The 17,258-nt window shown below is 37.4% G+C and overlaps 1 protein-coding gene across 1 annotated transcript in view; it reads left to right on the plus strand.

Annotated features, from left to right (window-relative positions):
- CDH2 (cadherin 2) overlaps window positions 1-17,258 on the plus strand; it is a 228,624-nt gene that overhangs the window by 21,113 nt on the left and 190,253 nt on the right. The window contains exon 2 of the mRNA XM_033178071.1: window positions 9,731-9,842. Within this exon, the coding sequence (XP_033033962.1) occupies window positions 9,731-9,842 (112 nt within the window). The remainder of the gene's footprint in view (window positions 1-9,730; window positions 9,843-17,258) is intronic.

Here is a 17,258-nt window from a genome sequence, read left to right on the forward strand (position 1 = left end):
AGGTACTGTGTGTCAGTGTATGTGAATGCTTCCTAATAGGCATTGTAGTGGTTGGGTTAAGGGTTATCCCCAAGGCCTTTTGATGCCAGTTTGAATAGTGTCCCTAAATTGATTAACTAAAAGACTTAGGGCAGTTTCCTTTAAGTTAGTTTCCTTGCCTGCAAAATGGCAGTACTAATAGCATCTACCTCATAGGGTTGTTGTGAGGACTATTTAAGATACACTGCGTGGAAAGCATTGTAGCATGCTTTTTGGCACATATTAAGCACTCAGTAAATATTTGCAGTCACTGATACTGAGTGTATTTAGTTGAATGAATTTCCAAGTTCATTATAAACACAGTCTAATGCCAAGTGCTATACTATTTGATAACATTTTGAGTATTATATATCAGTGTGTTGCAGTCTCTGCTGAGTGTAATGAGTTGACAGGACAGAATCAATCTGAGCCATGATTGGCCATCTCTTCTGGAATGCCATAGGCACTTCTGGAACTTTTCCTGACAGTTTAATTGCACAGCTGCCTGGGCCATTATCATTTGATAGTATTAGCCTTTTACCTGCCAATTAAACCTGTAGGTACATTGTTACTACCTGTTACATTAAGCATCCACTTCGTGGTAAGCTCCTGTCTATCTTTTGAGACTCTACTCAAGAAAGCCTGGAAGCCTAGGAAGCCTCTTCTCACTTGGGCAGAAGAGATTTGGGATTGCACAAAGGTCTGTATGGATGTCACTGGATGTATATTTTCATATTGTCCTAAGCCTTGATAGTTTCTGCTCCTAGGAAGGTGACGTTCTAAACCGTGTTTTGTATGCAGACCCAGATTTTTGTTCATCAAACTCTTGTATTGTGGTGCTTTCAGCTAAGAGTTCAGTTTCAACAGTTTGCAGGTTCCTGTGCCAGCATCAATGCTATTTTTGACTATTCTGTTTGTCCTTACTTGATTAAAAGAAATGACAATCAGAAAACTAAAATACTGATACTAGAGATACTCAAGGACACATCCTAATAGGATAATTAAAATAAAGATGGAAATTACTAGGTGGTCAGATGGGGCAAATGTGTGACCTCGGTGCTGTGTTCATTGAACCTAAGCTGCTCTAGAGCCCATCATGAAGGCAAGAAAGAGTTAAAAAAAAACCATGCAGGACAAGATAATCTCCTTCCAGAATGGTACTTGAGAAAGCAAAAATATTGCAGCTGTTCAGGGTTAAACTTCTGCACGTTTTAAGCATTTTTGCAGGGATGTGAAATTCAAAATGTCATCAGTGGCATAACTGACACAGAGAAAAATCTTTAAAGAGTGGCAGTAGCTCTTGAATAATCTTCTTAACATAGCCTCCAGCATCATGGATGGAATCCTGTGAGATGTCAAGAATCTGGCAAATGTAATTGTATGGTGAGAAATTGGATTAAAAAATAAAAAAAATTAGTCATGCCGAATGTTCTTGAACAGTTTCATTACTCTATCACCATGTACTCAACTGACCACCTTAACAGTGTCTTCATTAACTGTTTATATTTGCTTATGTCATTTGTAAGACATAACCGCATAATGAAAGTATTACCATAGTTGTCGTCCTCCCTCTACTGCGGCTTCATCCCCCAACCCACAAATCACATATCATGAAGGGAATTCCACTTGTGCATCTTTTATCCTTGTTTGTGGGTAAATTTTCTTTTTTTTTCAAGCTGGGTTTCTTTGTGATATTCCTTCTTTACAAGATAATTTTAAAATATTTCTCAGTTACTTACAGAACAGAGATAAAAGTCTCCACAATAAAGGCCAGGCACTGTGACTCACGCCTGTAATCCCAGCACTTTGGGAGGCTGAGGCGAGTGGATCACGAGGTCAGGAGATCCAGACCATCCTGGTTAAGACAGTGAAACCCCATCTCTACTAAAAGTACAAAAAAAAATTAGCCAGGCGTGATGGCGGACTCTTGTAGTCCCAGCTACTCAGGAGGCTGAGGCAGGAGAATGGCTGAATCCAGGTAGCAGAGCTTGCAGTGAGACTAGACAGCGCCACTGCATTTCAGCCTGGGTGACAGAGCAAGACTCTGTCCAAAAAAAAAAAAAAAAGTTAATCTCCACAATCAAAACAATACCAGCAGCATCATAATAGCTAACCCTTGTCCTGTAGTGGTCACGTATTGTTTTTTAAGCCCTTTGTATTCTTCACAACAATCCTAAAGACCTGTACTTTAGCTATTATTATTATTATTATTATTACAGAGGAGGAAACTGAAGCACAGATGAAGTTACACAGTTGCCAAGGTCACACAGGTAGTAGATGGTGGAGGCTGGATTTAAATCTGAGCAGGTTTGCTGCGGAGTTCTCAGTCTTAACCCAGTCTTAACCAGTCACAACCCATTATTGCCCTTATTTCCACAAGAAATCGGGAGCAAACATAACGCAAAAGAAGGCCTTAGCTTTGTTGACTGCCTTTGGTAATCTCCCAAACAATAATCTGATTGTTACAAGATTGTGACTATGGAATCTCTGATAGGGAGAAAGTAAGAGATCAGTGTTTTAATCCGACATCCAATGGATTACATTTAAGAGTTTATGATAACTAACTTAGTCTAGGTTTTGGTTAGGCAGTCTTCAGAGCCAGAAAGAAAAGTTATGATTTCCTTAGGTTTAGGCTGCTTTCAGAGGTGAAATTTTTAGCCAATAATCATAAATGATCTTAATGAGGAAGAGGATGAGGAGGCAGGGCAACTGAAGTCTGTCCATGGTGATTCCACATAGAATATTTAAGAGCTTGGATTTAGGAGTGACTTGGAGGAAATTGGAAAGCAGATCGAGTGACTAAGGATGACTATAAAAAAGAATAATGAGAATGGGAACTGAAAAGAGTAGTGGACTCAGGGCTTTAAAGCTCACAGCATTGAGACCATGGAAGAATTTGAACAAGAACAAAAACGATGTCCCTGCGAGTGCAGAACCGGAACAGAGAGACCGATACTCACAGGCAAGCAGAACTCAGCTCCTATTACACTTCTGTCCTCTCTAGACAAGGAGGTCGATCTTCAGCCTGGGAAGAGTAGAGCAAATACTTGTAAGAGGAAATTGAAACTCAAGATAGGTGAGCTGATTGTGCGAGAGCACAGAGCGGCACTAAATGAGTTCAGATCCTCTGACCAGCGTGAATTTTGCACTGGTGGCCTGAGAGGACTTGCTGACTGCTTGAGGAATTGTGCAGAAGAGGAGAATTGCTAAAGGACTGGGGGTAGGGTAATGCTCTGTACAAAGCAAAACAAAAAATTCAAAATCAAGAAGATGTAGTTTTCAGAATAAAGAGAAGAGAGCATGGGATTAAGAATGGAAAAATCATGGTTTCTTTATTCCTTTTTGTTGTTGCTAAGCTATTGGATTTGAAGACTAGGGTCAAAAGGTAGCTGTGCTGTTTGGAGAACATTCAGAAAGCTTTCCAGAGGTGAAGATAAGGGCTGGATGTGTGGCCACCACATGCAGCACAGGCACTTGTTAAATATACCGATTTATCCATCACACCTCTTGAGAGTCTGTTTTAATGAGTCTTGGGCTGGGACCCAAGAATCTGTATTTTAAACAAATGTCTCAGATTGTTTGCTGTGTTGAGTAAGTTTGAGAACTACCGGCCTGTATGGCAGATGCGCCATGAGTTGGATTCATGTTGCCCCAATAGTATTAATACTGTGATGACAAACAGCTAAAACATTGAATAACCATGTGCCAGACACTGTCCTAAGTGCTTTACACATATTAACTCATTTAATCCTCTCATCTGCCCTATGAGTTGGTGCTATCTTTAGTACTCTTGTTGTACAGATGGGGAACTGTTTCTTCTGAGAGGTCTCGCAGATAGCAGTGGGACTGGGATTTAAAGCCAGGCAGTCTGACCTGTTGGGAGTTCATGCTGCAATCACTCTGCTCTTCTTAAGAGCTCACTTAGGGCCCTAGGGGTTGAAGGGGTGTGCCCCTGGGCAGATTTCCCCAAACTATGTCTGGGCATGTGACATACCCTGTTTTTAGCATCTAAGTGGCATCTATATGAAGACTTTGGGGTATCTCATTAGACTTTCTTGATACGTAAAGCTGGAAGGAATTACTAAAGCCAGCTGAATTGTTAATTTATTGAGACCAAATTTTGGAGGGTTAAATATAAATTGCTCCCCCTAAGGATCCAAAATCAGCAGCAAAGATAATAGAGGAGGAAGCCATAACTTAACAGTTGCCTGGAAAAAAAAAGATCAGGGTGTTTTTGGTGGACTACAAGCTCAACGTAAATCACCAGGGGCTTTGTTGTGCTGTACCTTTTGCCTGGAATTCCCTTTTCCACTTCCCCCTCTTTCCCCTGGCAAATTTTCAATCATCTTTAAAGTCAGAGCCTAAATGTCACTTCAGCTATGGAGTCTTCCTTGACTTCCGCAGACAGATTTATCATCCCATTCTTTCTGCTTCTTTAGCACTTTGTTCCTGATGTTATAGTTTTGCGATTATTTTTCCTACTTGTGGCACCCATGTTCACAGCCACTCAGCTGGAAACATGAGGGAAGGCATCATTTCCTCCCTCCCTCCCTCAGTGAGTCCCTGCCCAGAAGGCCCTATCGATCTTAACTATCTGGGTATTGACAAAATCTGCCCCTTCTTCGTTCCTTGTAGCCCCTGCCCTGACTCAGGTCTGTGTCCTAGCTTGTCTCTCAGTTGTCACTTGTCATCCCCTATCTCACACACATTTCCCGCAAAGCTATCAGAATTCTCTGTCAGATGCATTCTGTCTGTGCTTAAAATCTGTCCCTGGCTCCCCCAGCCAACAGGATAACCCCAAGCCCCCAACCATTTATGATCTAACCCTGTCTAACTCTCCGGCCTCAACTTTTGACATCCTGCCTTGTTTCTTGGACTCCAGCGACACTGAACTCATTGTAATTCTACAGGCACTGTGCTGTTTCTTGCTGCCTTGTTTTAGTTCAAGCAATGACTGCCTAGGATGGCTTTCCTGACACCCTCTAGCGCCTTGCTACTCCAGCTCTGCTTGGGAAGCCCCCAGATTCCCTGCCCTGGGCTTTGCTCATATCCTCTGCATCTTAACCTCCCACATTAAGTCTTGAGCTCCTTAAGGGCAGGGGCTGTATCTTGTGTTCTGTTTCCAGTGGCAAATGAACACTCAGTACATGTTTCTTGAAAGATTGTATTGTAATTGTTGTACTTGGAAAGACTACAGAGTTTGAATCCTGCCTCTTTCTCTCTCGGATGTGAGGTCTTGGGTATTTCACTGTACCTCTGTGTGAGAATCTATTTGCTCATTAGCAAAATGCAGATAGTTTAACCCCCTCTTAAGGGGCCTATTGTGAGAATTAAGTGAGATAACAATGTGATACGAAACTTAACACACTATTGCAGGGATCTGCAAACTACACTCCTGCTGCCTTTTTTTTTTTTTTTTTTGGTCTGGCCAAGAATATGTTTTACATTTTCAAATGCTTTTAAGCAAGAAAAAGAAGAAGAGCATTTTTCAAGACTTCAAAATGGAATGAAATTCAAATTTCAGGGTACATGAAATTATATTAGAATGAACACAACCACGTTCATTCATCTACTGATTGTCTATGGCTGCTTTTGCACAACAGCAGCAGATTGAGTAGCTTCAACAGAGATCCTATGGACTACAAAGCCTGAAATACTTAGTTTACCCTTTACAGAAAAAGCTTGCCAACCCATGCACCATTCAAATACTAGGGAAATGCACGTTATTCACATCCTCCTCCTCATACCCACAGATAACTTGTTGAGGGTAGAATTCCTCTTTCTCCTCTTTGAAGTTCCAGAATTTCATCCTGGGCCTGGCAGAGTGATGACTTTATGTGGGAGTAAGCCTCAGGGACTGGGTTTTGGCTTTGTAGGATGCAGGGTGTTCCAAAAGTGATGAGGCTACTTGAGGAGACAGTGATCTTCATACTGATGGGAGTGTTAATGGGTAGGTAGATACCTCTTTTTCAGGTGCTGCTGTAGAACAGGTTTTCTTAACCTTGGCTCTGTTGACATTTTGAGCTTGGCACTCCTTTGTTAGGGATGCTGTGCTGTGTGTTGTGTAATGGTTAGCGGCTTCCCTGCTGTACATAGTTTATAATGAAAAAGAGAAAATATCAGAAACCAACTGAGAGCCAATAGCCACTAGTAGCCAGTAGCACCCCCTCGCAGTTGTGACAGCTAAAAATGTGTCTGCACATTGACAGATGTCCCCTGGGGGGCAAAATTGTCCCGGATTGAGAGCTACTATTGTAGAACATTCAGGCATTAGCTGTGTGTTAGATCAGAGAACCTCCAATGCCCAACAAGGATTACCACCACAGTGCAGTCAGTCCCCTTGAGGGAATTCTGCCCATCAGCTCTTGGTCTTCCACAATCTCAGACCTGATATCAGGCACAACCTTGTAGGGTTGCAGGGAGAATTGAATGAAATACTGATTTACCAGCACAGTGCTTGGCACAAAGTAAGCCTCTGCTATGTCCAGTTGGGAGCCTGTATTCATTTGAGTGCTTCCTGTTTGTTTTTTAAACTTGTTAACTTTGTTATTTTTTGACTGAAAGTTAAGAGAGGAAATAAATAGGGAGAATATATATTTTAATAATTTTATGGAGATTATTTTTAAGAAAATACATTATAGATTATTATTATATTGTGGATCCAGGATAATATTATTTTGTGGATCCATTTTGTCTTGAGGAAGAAGAATTTAGAAAAGTTTCAGCTATTTAGATGAATTTGAAAATTATTCAAAGTATGACATGACTTCCATGAATATTTAATATTACTAGTCAGTATTTGTTAGAGATGTGCTTTAAAAGCATTGTTTCAGTAATTCTGATGGCCAACCTGGCCAGTTGGTACCCTTTTTTACATGAGGAAAATGAGCATGGAGAGGTTTAGTAAGGGGCAGCACATTGAGGATAGAAGGTCCCTTTTCTGAAATAAGGCAGAGAACAAAACACAGAGGTGGACATTCACCATCTTCCTGTCAGCTTTGATGTGGCGCTGAAGGCCTATTTCTGTGGTTTTGGACCAGGAACTTGGTGCTGCTGATTCTCCTACCTTAGGGCAGATCCACTGGGAAACAAGATACAGTCATGGAGTTGAATAAAAGCTTAACGGTTTTCCTCTAGTCTTGAGACTTCCTTGATCTCCGAGTGCTTACTCACAAACCCACATACTCTACTACCCCGAATGCCCCCATTGGAAATGTGACCCTCATCTACTCCGTGCCTTCCATCGCTGGCTTCTGGCCACTGCCTTTCTGAGCTCTGGCCTCACCTATCCTGGGCTAGCACCGCCATGCCTCACTGCTCTTAGAAGCCTGGGCTAGAAGGGTGAAGAGGCAGACCCCTAACATGTTGGTGGGACACAGGTTTGCAACACATTTGTCCATTTTATATGGCAAACTGAGGAATTCCCTGTGTTTGTTTGGGTTAGCTAAAAGCAAAAGTTTTCCTTCACTCAGTTCCTGCACTGTGCCGGGCATGGACAGTACCTGGATGTTTACACGTATCAAGTATCAAACTGTCTCCCAGTGTCCCAAACTTGATGAGTATTGGAAGCCTCACTTCTTATTTCTCAGTTGGTTTCTGATATTTTCTCTTTTTCAGTATGAAATATGTAGAGCAGATAGTTTGTGGGGTGAATACTGTAATTTGTACCTATGTGTCTACGCAGATCTTTACATTTTACCTGGTTTCCTTCAGAGTCTTTTTGAAAGAAATGAATTATTACAGATAAAATTGAAGCCACTCGTACAATCTTTCCTGATGCCTTTCCTAGTTTTCCTTCCCCTGGGTTAACCACTATCCTAAATTTCATGTTTATCACTATACTGTTTTCCTTTTCTTCTTACATAAATATGTGTTCAAAACATTATGTTACCTTTTGTGTTTAAATTTTATATAAGTGGAATCATCAGTCATGATTTCTACTTTTTTTGCAAGATTTCATACTGCAGTGAGCCTTGTCTTCAGTCTGAATTTGGGATGTCACACAAATGGGTTTCTGAACTTACTAAATAGTCATCTTTAGGTTGATTTATAATTAAATTTATATCTTAATCATACATGGAACTTAAACTGACTTTTTGTTTTGTTTTAGTTTGCCTCTGAGATGTAGCCCTTTGGATGAATGTAGTTCCAGTTCTTCCATTTTAATGTTGTGTTTTTCTTTTGGCTTTGCGATAATGTATTAGACCATTCTCCTTTTGATGGACATGTACAGAATCTCTGCTATTACAGTCATGCTTCAGTGGACATTCCTGCACATGGCAACTGGAGCACTCATGGGGTAATATTTCCTTAGGAGTAGGGAGGATATATCCACATTCTTCTTTCCTAGAGTTTGCCAAAAGTATGCCAAGGTGACTGTACCAGCTTCCACTCACACCTTTTAAGGGGATTGGTACTTCTTTATTCTTCACTTGATACAGCCTTTTCTTGCACATAACAGACTTAAAACTGCTTACTCATTTGATGGGCCTGAACTAGTATCTCACTGTTGCTCCTAATAATTTTTTGAGAATAAATACTGTGATATTTAATACTGTTTAAATGTAATTCATTTTTTATTTTCTTGGATTTGAAAAGAACAGTTTATTAGATTGGTCTGGATTTTTGCAACATTAGTATTTGCAAAATTTCACATACATAATTCAGGTAGTCATCTAATTATGAAGCTGCACTGCATTGCTTCATCCAGACAGTTGTTCTGAGATCTCTCTGTTTCTGGGACTTCCCTTCCTCTTCCTTTCAATTTCTGGTTCTCACTAGGGTGGACTGTCCCTAATGCTGTCCCTGTGGCCACTGAAATCCCTTCATTGGGTAGCCTCATTCTACTCGTCCTTCCTCTGTATTTGAATCCCCATCAGTACATGGTAGAGTTTCCTATAATTAATGTAGATGCTACAGGAGCTCTGCTGAGGGCTAACTTTCCTCCAATTGTGTCAGTAGGGCTGAAGGAAGTAGGGAAACTAACTTGGAGGGTTAGCTAGACAGCAGTAGATGTGACTGAGTTTTAAGCACACTGAGTAAATTAACTGTGCATATGATGATATAGAAAATGACAGATACTTGGTTACTTTCTAATTTTAAGTGTAAACACATAATTGTATTAATCTTTACTTACATTTTTAATGTATCACTGTCCTTCAAGTTTTAGAAATATATAGTTTTGATTGGTTTTACTTGGTATAAAATACTATCTGTCCCACTGTTGCAAGTATATTATAATTTTATTTTTTAAATGAACATGGCATCTTGAAACCAGCTCTATAGAGAATTAGCTAAGAATATAAAAATCTGTATACTTGAATGTATACATTTTTCATGAAAACTGAAGTTAGTGATGGTGACTTGTGGAGCCCAAAGACTATTTGGCTGTCCCCCAAACCCCACGCCCACTTGATAGTTCTTCAGTCACAATGAGCATTTTAATGAAAATGTTCAGTACTTAGAAGAACCTAGAATGTGTATTATTTTGCTTTTACTGGACTAGACAAGTGGGATTTGTTTCTTCTACTCGAGTTATCAAAATGATTAACCCTTTGCCCTCTACATTCTAATTGTAAGCACTTGGAAACAAAGAGGTTGTTTGTACAAGATAGTTGAAAAAATGAGGCTTTATGCCAAGTGGAATGTTTCTCAGTTGAAGGAGGTAGCAATCATTGTACATACATTTTTTTTTTTTTTTCTTGTGTTGCAGGCGTCTGTAGAGGCTTCTGGTGAAATCGCATTATGCAAGACTGGATTTCCTGAAGACGTTTACAGTGCAGTCTTATCGAAGGATGTGCATGAAGGACAGCCTCTTCTCAATGGTACTATCTCAAAAGATACATTTGTACATGCAGTGTCCATGCTCATGAAACAAATTAGCCATTAAAAAAGTCTAAATCATATCTACTGTATAACAAGTATGAATTTTTCACAATCACTATGATGAGACCATAGGGACTTTATTTTAGGATTACAGAAGAGCTCATGAATCTCTTATATACATAATTAGAAGGCTCCTGATCTCTTGAAATCTTCAGATTTCTTCCGTTTTTAATTTACAGGAGAAACCATTATGTAACTGATTATTACCATTTTTGTGTATACATTTTGTTTAAAGAATAATATTTTGAAGAATAATTATGAAACATCTGGTTCTAGTGGCTTTAAAATTTATTTACAGCAAAAAATAACTTAGTATTTTGAATTAAAGGAAATTATTATAATATTACATTAGATAAAATGTGAAGCTTTAATATATAGCTGAATTACAGTGAATGAATTTAACATGTAAAGTCTCAGTGCAGGAGTATGAAATTCATATTTTTGTTATGACATTGTTTCTAGCAATTACTAGAAAGCTAATTTAGTTGTAGCATATGTGAATTTCAAATATAGTCTCATTTCACATTTAAATATGGATCAAGTTCATTATAGTTATCATATGGAAACTCTTGCCAATAAGTCTAGATAAAATCTGAAATAAAACCTAAGTATCAAAAGGAAGATTGAAAGCCCTTTCCTTTAGCTCTAATTGAAAGCAAATAAAATGTTGGTTAGTAGTATTTTCATGGACTTATTTATTATTACGCAAAATGTCATTGAAATGTGAAAGCAAGAAGAATTGATTAGTAAGTTGTATTTAAATTTTAATTCCCCACAAATCTTGCATATCTCTGAGGCTGTTTTAGAGAGTTGCTTTTAGAAAATCTGTGTAACCTCAACTAATTAATTTACACAGAGCTCTACCACACAGCCTTAATTGAAGTGTCTCCACAGAACTGACAAACCTTAGTGGTATAGTACTTAAGAATACCATAGACAGAGGACTTTGAAATGTAAATGGCCTCTTCGCTACTAACGTTCTTGGGTGCAGGTTATATTTTATTTTAATTTCTATTTAAATTAGGATTTGCTCACACCTATGCTATCTTTCTGAAGTTGATTTTTAATTTTTTTAAGGCATGCTCTTGTCCCTGCCTCATTACATGGTATTTTAATGGGTGAATGTTTGAGTTAGTCTGTCTCAACACTGAATTGCTATCTCATCTGGTGGGTAATGGAGGTTTAATTTAAATCCTTGTACAGCGTTTCTTTAACTTAATATGGCTTTTGGAGTTCTGTGTGTGTGCCATTTTCTTTAAATCTTTACATTATTACTTGGCACCCTAGAACTTGTATGACCTGTAAATGTGTATAAAATATATTGACATGATTCTGTAGAATAATTCAGACAGATAACAAAAAGTGGAATTGGTTGCATTTCTGCAGCATATTTTTGAGATTCATTTTTAAATGGGTAATTTCATTTTCTAAAAGCTTATAATTTGTTGTTTACAAGTAAACACATGGTGTGTCACTAGCAACCATCGATTTAAGATTAATTACTTTGGCACGTTGAATAGTTTTGAAAATGATAGCTTGTTTTCACATTATTAGATAATGCTGGTAACAGTAGAAATTGGACATGGCTTTTTGCCAGTGTCTTTTTAGGATAGCTAGAAACAGGATTTTTGCTAAAGTTGTAAATGTGAAAGATTGAAAATATTTTTTACTTTCTGCTCTAGCTATCACTGAGAAAAGTATGTATAATGGTCTGTGGTAGATTTTTACAGTTTTGCTATATCCACTTGTTCCCAATTTTAGGTTGTAGCCTTTTTTTTTTTTTTTTTTCTTGGACAGTTTCTCACATGACACCAATACTTTTTTCTTTATCATTCTCAGAATATGTTAAAGGATACCAGCATCTTAAAGCTGGAAACATACTGTTTAAAATATTGATTAGTAGAAAAAAACAACTTTTTGGAAGGAAGAAAATTTACACAGGCTTTTGTGAAACATCAGCATTTCTATTCAAGACAAGCGTGTTATCTCCAGTTAATGTTTCTTCTGGAGAATTGCTACTTAGGATAATTCTAGGTTTTTACCTTTTATGTCTTTTTGGAGTTTTTAGTAGAAGGATAATCCAATGCTATAGCACTGAAGCCAAGTACCACACCATAATTATATCTGTGAATTCTGTGTACTACAGTAAATCCATGTACTATATATTTGCCACAGCTGAAAGGGATATATTGCTAGGCCAACCAGAATGATGACTTTTGCCATGATTTTGTCATCTGTAAGTGTTTAAGGAAAGCAGTAATTGTAGATAAGAGGTATGTCGCAGTTTCCCAAGGCATTTACGTCATGGCATCTTCTACCATATATTGGTTGACTTTAGAGTCCAAGACCCTGTTGGAATCATAATTCCTAACCCTGGATGCTTCCTTTAATTTCCCATTGATGGCATATGGGGACAGGATGACAATAGCTCACCAATATGTACAATATACTTTCATAGGATGCATCTGACACACTAGACTTTGTATAAAAGTTTAGTATGTGGGTGTATTGGTGCCTTGAACCCCGATTATTTTTCCAACAATTAACATAATCTTTGCGAAAATGCTTGAAGAACATTGAATGTAAGGTAGAGACATAAGTTGATATTTGTCATGGTAGAAAAATTATATAGAAGCAGCATGAAATGTACAAACTGGACTGTGGTTTAAAGAGCATTCTTTCCTCCCCATTTCCCTTTTATTTTTTGCTGGTGTAATGAATTTTACCAAAATAACAAACTCAAAGAACTATCTGTACCCCTTCCATTTATCTTCTAGTTTTTAACTGTGTGGTTTTTGTGAAATCATAAAAAGGGTGTTTTGTGATCAACCTTTACATTTTATGTAATATCACATGAATACATTCACTCTTTGAAGAAGATAGTTCTGTATTTTAAAACATGGCTATATAGGCCTTTGTCCCATTTTGTTAGCAAAACCAGATTCTGCTTAACTGTGCCTCTATTTTTGAACATACAGGTTGTTTCTAATTTTCCTCTCTTATATATAGTGCTGCTATGGAGATTCTTTTTAGAGATCTTTGATTTTTCTTTAGGAATTTTTTTGGAGGGGAATTTGTGTTCAAAAATAGAATTACTAGGTCAAAGGGAATGTAGAGTTTGACAGTATCTTTTTTCTTTGCATTTTGTAGCATTCTTCATTACAAGGCTTGTATGTTAGTTCTTTTCGGCATCCTCATCACCATTTAATTTCATAATGTATTGTCATTTTGCTCTTTCCCCTCTGGTGAAAGTCATTCCTTTTTTATCCCGTGACATATATATATTTGCTTTTATAAATTAGGATCAATTTTAGTGGTTTAGATAGTCATTTTTACATTGCATTTTTATATTCTGTTTTAAAAGCATTTATGGCGAAACTCTTCATTTTAAAAATAAGCAAGTTAGAGCTCAGAGATTATAGGCTTTTCCCGTGATTATATAGCTCTTTTTTTTTTTTTTTTTTATTTTACTTTAAGTTCCGGGACACATGTGCAGGACGTACAGGTTTGTTACATAGGTATACATGTGCCGTGGTGGTTTGCCGCATCTGTCAACCTGTCATTTGTGTTTTAAGTCCTGTATGCATTAGGTATTTGTCCTAATACTCTCCCTCCCCTTGCCCTCCACCCCCTTACAGGTCCTGGTGTGTGGTATACCCCTCCCTGTGTCCATGTGTTCTCATTTTCAACTCCCATTTATGAGTGAGAACATTCAGTGTTTGGTTTTCTGTGTTAGTTTGCTGAGAATAATGGCTTCCAGTTTCATCCATGTCCCTGCAAAGGACATGATCTCATTCTTTTTTATGGCTGCATAGTATTCCATGGTGTATATGTGATTATGTAGTTCTTTAAATTGTCAGCAGCAGATCTGGAATTAGAACCCAGGTTTCCTGATTTCTAATTTAGTTCTGATGATGCTGATGATAAAAAACTATTATGATATAACACAGAGAAGGGATCCAACCTAAATATCCAGTTGTGTTATTGCCACTTTATTTTAGAGCAGGTCTTTATTCCCCATTTACCACCATGACTTGTGTGTTAACTAGATATGTTTGGGAATTGGGGAATATGTTAAGCAACTCCTTATAATTAAAAAACATCTTTCAATTATTATCACTGTTAGTATTTTGTGCACACCTGTTTACAAGCAGAAGAACCTGGGGCTTTTGAAGATAATACGTAGTCCTTAATATTTAACTTACACTCCACTGACTAGGAAAAAAAAACCTCTTATGGTAACGTATTTCTTGAAAGTAAAATAACTGCAATCATACATTTTCATTTTGTCACTAGCAGTGTATCTAACACTATGAAATAACAACCACACTGTGACATTGCAGAGAGGATCCTGGGCTGTTTTTAGTGTAGATGTCAAGAGTGATATTCCTGTGTGTTTAGCATTGGTGGTCTGCATGCTTAGATGTTTCTCTAAGTAAACTCTTCTGAATCTGGTCAACATAAATAGCAACCTGCAATTACCATGAATATTTTCAGTAATCCATTCATGCTCACCATCTCTGGGCAGCACATGATGATTATTTTCAACTAGATGGAATTTGATTTAGATTAGTGTGCTTACTGATTGAGGCTTGTCTACATTAACGTGGTCAGAGGAAGCTGCAGTATGGGATCTTAAGATAACAGAACTGAAGTACTTTTTATTAGTTTAGTAGGACTATCCAACCGTACAACTCTTCTATTTTTTAATAATATGAATACTTTTGTATGATATATTACTAAATTGGGAAAGAGACTTGAATTATCTGTTATTGAGTGCATGGCTTTTGTTTCTGTGTGTATTTTTATTTTTATACATCTTTTTTGTTATCAAATGTGTAAATGTTTTAAAATATTTGAAAGGTAGGTTTATAAACATCTTGTTAATAAAGCCAGCCAGGCACTTGCGCTTTACAATTTCCAGTTGATTGTGGAAAATGGTACCAAGACAGAGATTGTTCTCTTGGATATTGATGATAAACTCTAAGGAGGAAAAAAATGAATTCCTATCCTGCACATTCTCAGGGGCTGAGGACAGTTTTTTAAACCTTAGAGTATTTTTTGTTTTTTTTTTTTTTTAAATAGTTGAATATATGATAAGATCAATAAAAGAACCAAGAACTCTCCATCCTTTTTTTTTTTTTTCTATTTCTATCCTTATTTTCACTGTGATCATTTAGGCTTATTTAATACTTGGAATTTTTTATATTCCTTTTGATGTATTTTAGGTCTAGTTTTCTTAATGCAATGCAGCAAACTAAGATAAGCCAGTTTGGGTGGTCACTTTTCTATAAAGTCATTTTGTAGTTCTTCATAGCCTTCAGTAATTTGGACTAGCTGAGATCTTCTCCCTCACAAACTTGAAACGAGGAGATACGTGTTTAAGAAAGCAAGTCACAGCTCCACGTCTATCATTGCATACATACGGACATATTAGCAAGCAGACATCCAAATGGTTTAAAACCTGTCCTTTTAAGATCACAGAGGCCGTTACTCTTTATCCTTTTAGGCTTTCTGTAGTAAACATCTACTAGGAAGTAGAAAAGAAACTCAATTAAATAAGTAAAATGTACTGAATGATAGATGGTGATAAATGCTATGGAGAAAAATAAAGCAGAGAAGAGAAATAGGGAGAATGTGTGCCTTTGCATTTAAATATGATGGTCGGAGCAGATGTCATTGCATAGGATACCATTGAGTAAGAACTGATGTCGCTGATGGTTCAAGGATGTTGGTGATGGTTCAAGGGCCTTACATATTAAGGGGAGAAGCATTGCAAAGAGAGCTAACAGCAAATGCAAGAGTCCTGAGGCAGAAATGTGTCTGAGGTCAGGTGAGGTCAGGTAAGTCATGGGCCACTTTGTGTGGGGCTTTGACTATGAGGAGCTAATGATCTATTGGAAGGCTTTCTGTAGAGGTAAAACATGATCTGACTTTCAAAACAGGATCATTCTGGCTGTTGTGTTGAGGAAAGAGCAAAATGACAAGAGAGGAAGGGGAGACCAGGTATATTATTACTAGCCTAGTAATAATCTGATAGTAATAATAATCTAATGAGAGAAGGTGGTGTGGATCAAGGTGGTAGCAGTGGAATTAGAAGAAGGCATTAGATTCTGAACTTTAAAAAACAATACTTTATTGAAGTGAAATTCGTATAACATAAAATAACCATTTTAATGTGAACAGTATAGTGGCACTTAGTACATTCACAATGTTGAGCAACCATACCTCTATCTAGTTCTAAAATGCGTCTATCACTTCAAAGTAAAAAAGAGAAAACACTCTAGTCATTAAGCATTTTCCTTCTGATTTCCCTTCCCTGTGACGTCATAAACCTTTTGTGTTTGGCTTCTTTCATTTAGCATAGTATTTTGGAGTTCGTTCATATACTAGCTTGTATTAGTACCCTGTTCCTTTTTACTGCTGAATGTATTCCATTGTCTATATATATATATATATATATATATATATATGTATACTTTTCTGAGTTCCTGTTTTCTCTTCTTTGGAGTATATACCTGGGAGTAGCATTGAGGAATTAAATATTAGTGTTTTTCTTTAACTTTTTGAGAAACTTTCAAATTGTTTTTCACAGCATGTGAACCATTTTGCATTCCCACTAGCGGTGTACAAGGATTTGAATTTCTCCACATACTCATCAACACTTGTTATCTTATTTTACATTTATTTTGATTGTATCCTAGTAGGTGTGAAATGGTACCTCAGTGTGGTTTGATTTACATTTCTCTAATGACTAATGATGTTTCATACCTTTATTTATATATGTATGTATGTATATAATATATATATATCTTGTTTGGAGAAATGTTTATTCAAATTATTTGTCAAGTTTTTAAATTGAGTAGCATGCTTGCCTTTGTGTTTTTGAGTTGTAGGAATTCTTCGTATATTCTGGATACTAGATCCTTGTCAGATATATGATTTACAAATATTTTCTCCCATTTCACAGGTGGTTGTTTTAGTCTTTTTGGACTACAACAAAATCCATAAATTGGGTGGCTTATAAACGATAGAAACTTATTTCTCATAGTTCTACAGGCTGAGGAATCCAAGATCAAAGTGCTTGCAGATTCAGTGTCTGGTGAGGGCCTGCTTCCTTACAGATGGCCATGTTCACGCTGTAACCTCACATGGTGGAAGAGGCAAGGAATCTCTCCGGGTCCTCTTCTGTAAGGGCACTAATCTCATTCATCAGCATAGAGCCATCATGATCTGATCACCTCCCAAAAATTCCACCTCCTAATACTATAACATTGTTAATGAGGATTTCAACATGTGAAATGTAGGGGGACACAACTATTCAGACCATAGTACTTGTCTCTTCACTTTCTTGG

This window comes from Trachypithecus francoisi, unplaced genomic scaffold (genome assembly GCF_009764315.1).
Source record: "Trachypithecus francoisi isolate TF-2019V2 unplaced genomic scaffold, Tfra_2.0 Lachesis_group19, whole genome shotgun sequence".
In the NCBI taxonomy this organism is placed as follows: Eukaryota; Metazoa; Chordata; class Mammalia; order Primates; family Cercopithecidae; genus Trachypithecus; species Trachypithecus francoisi.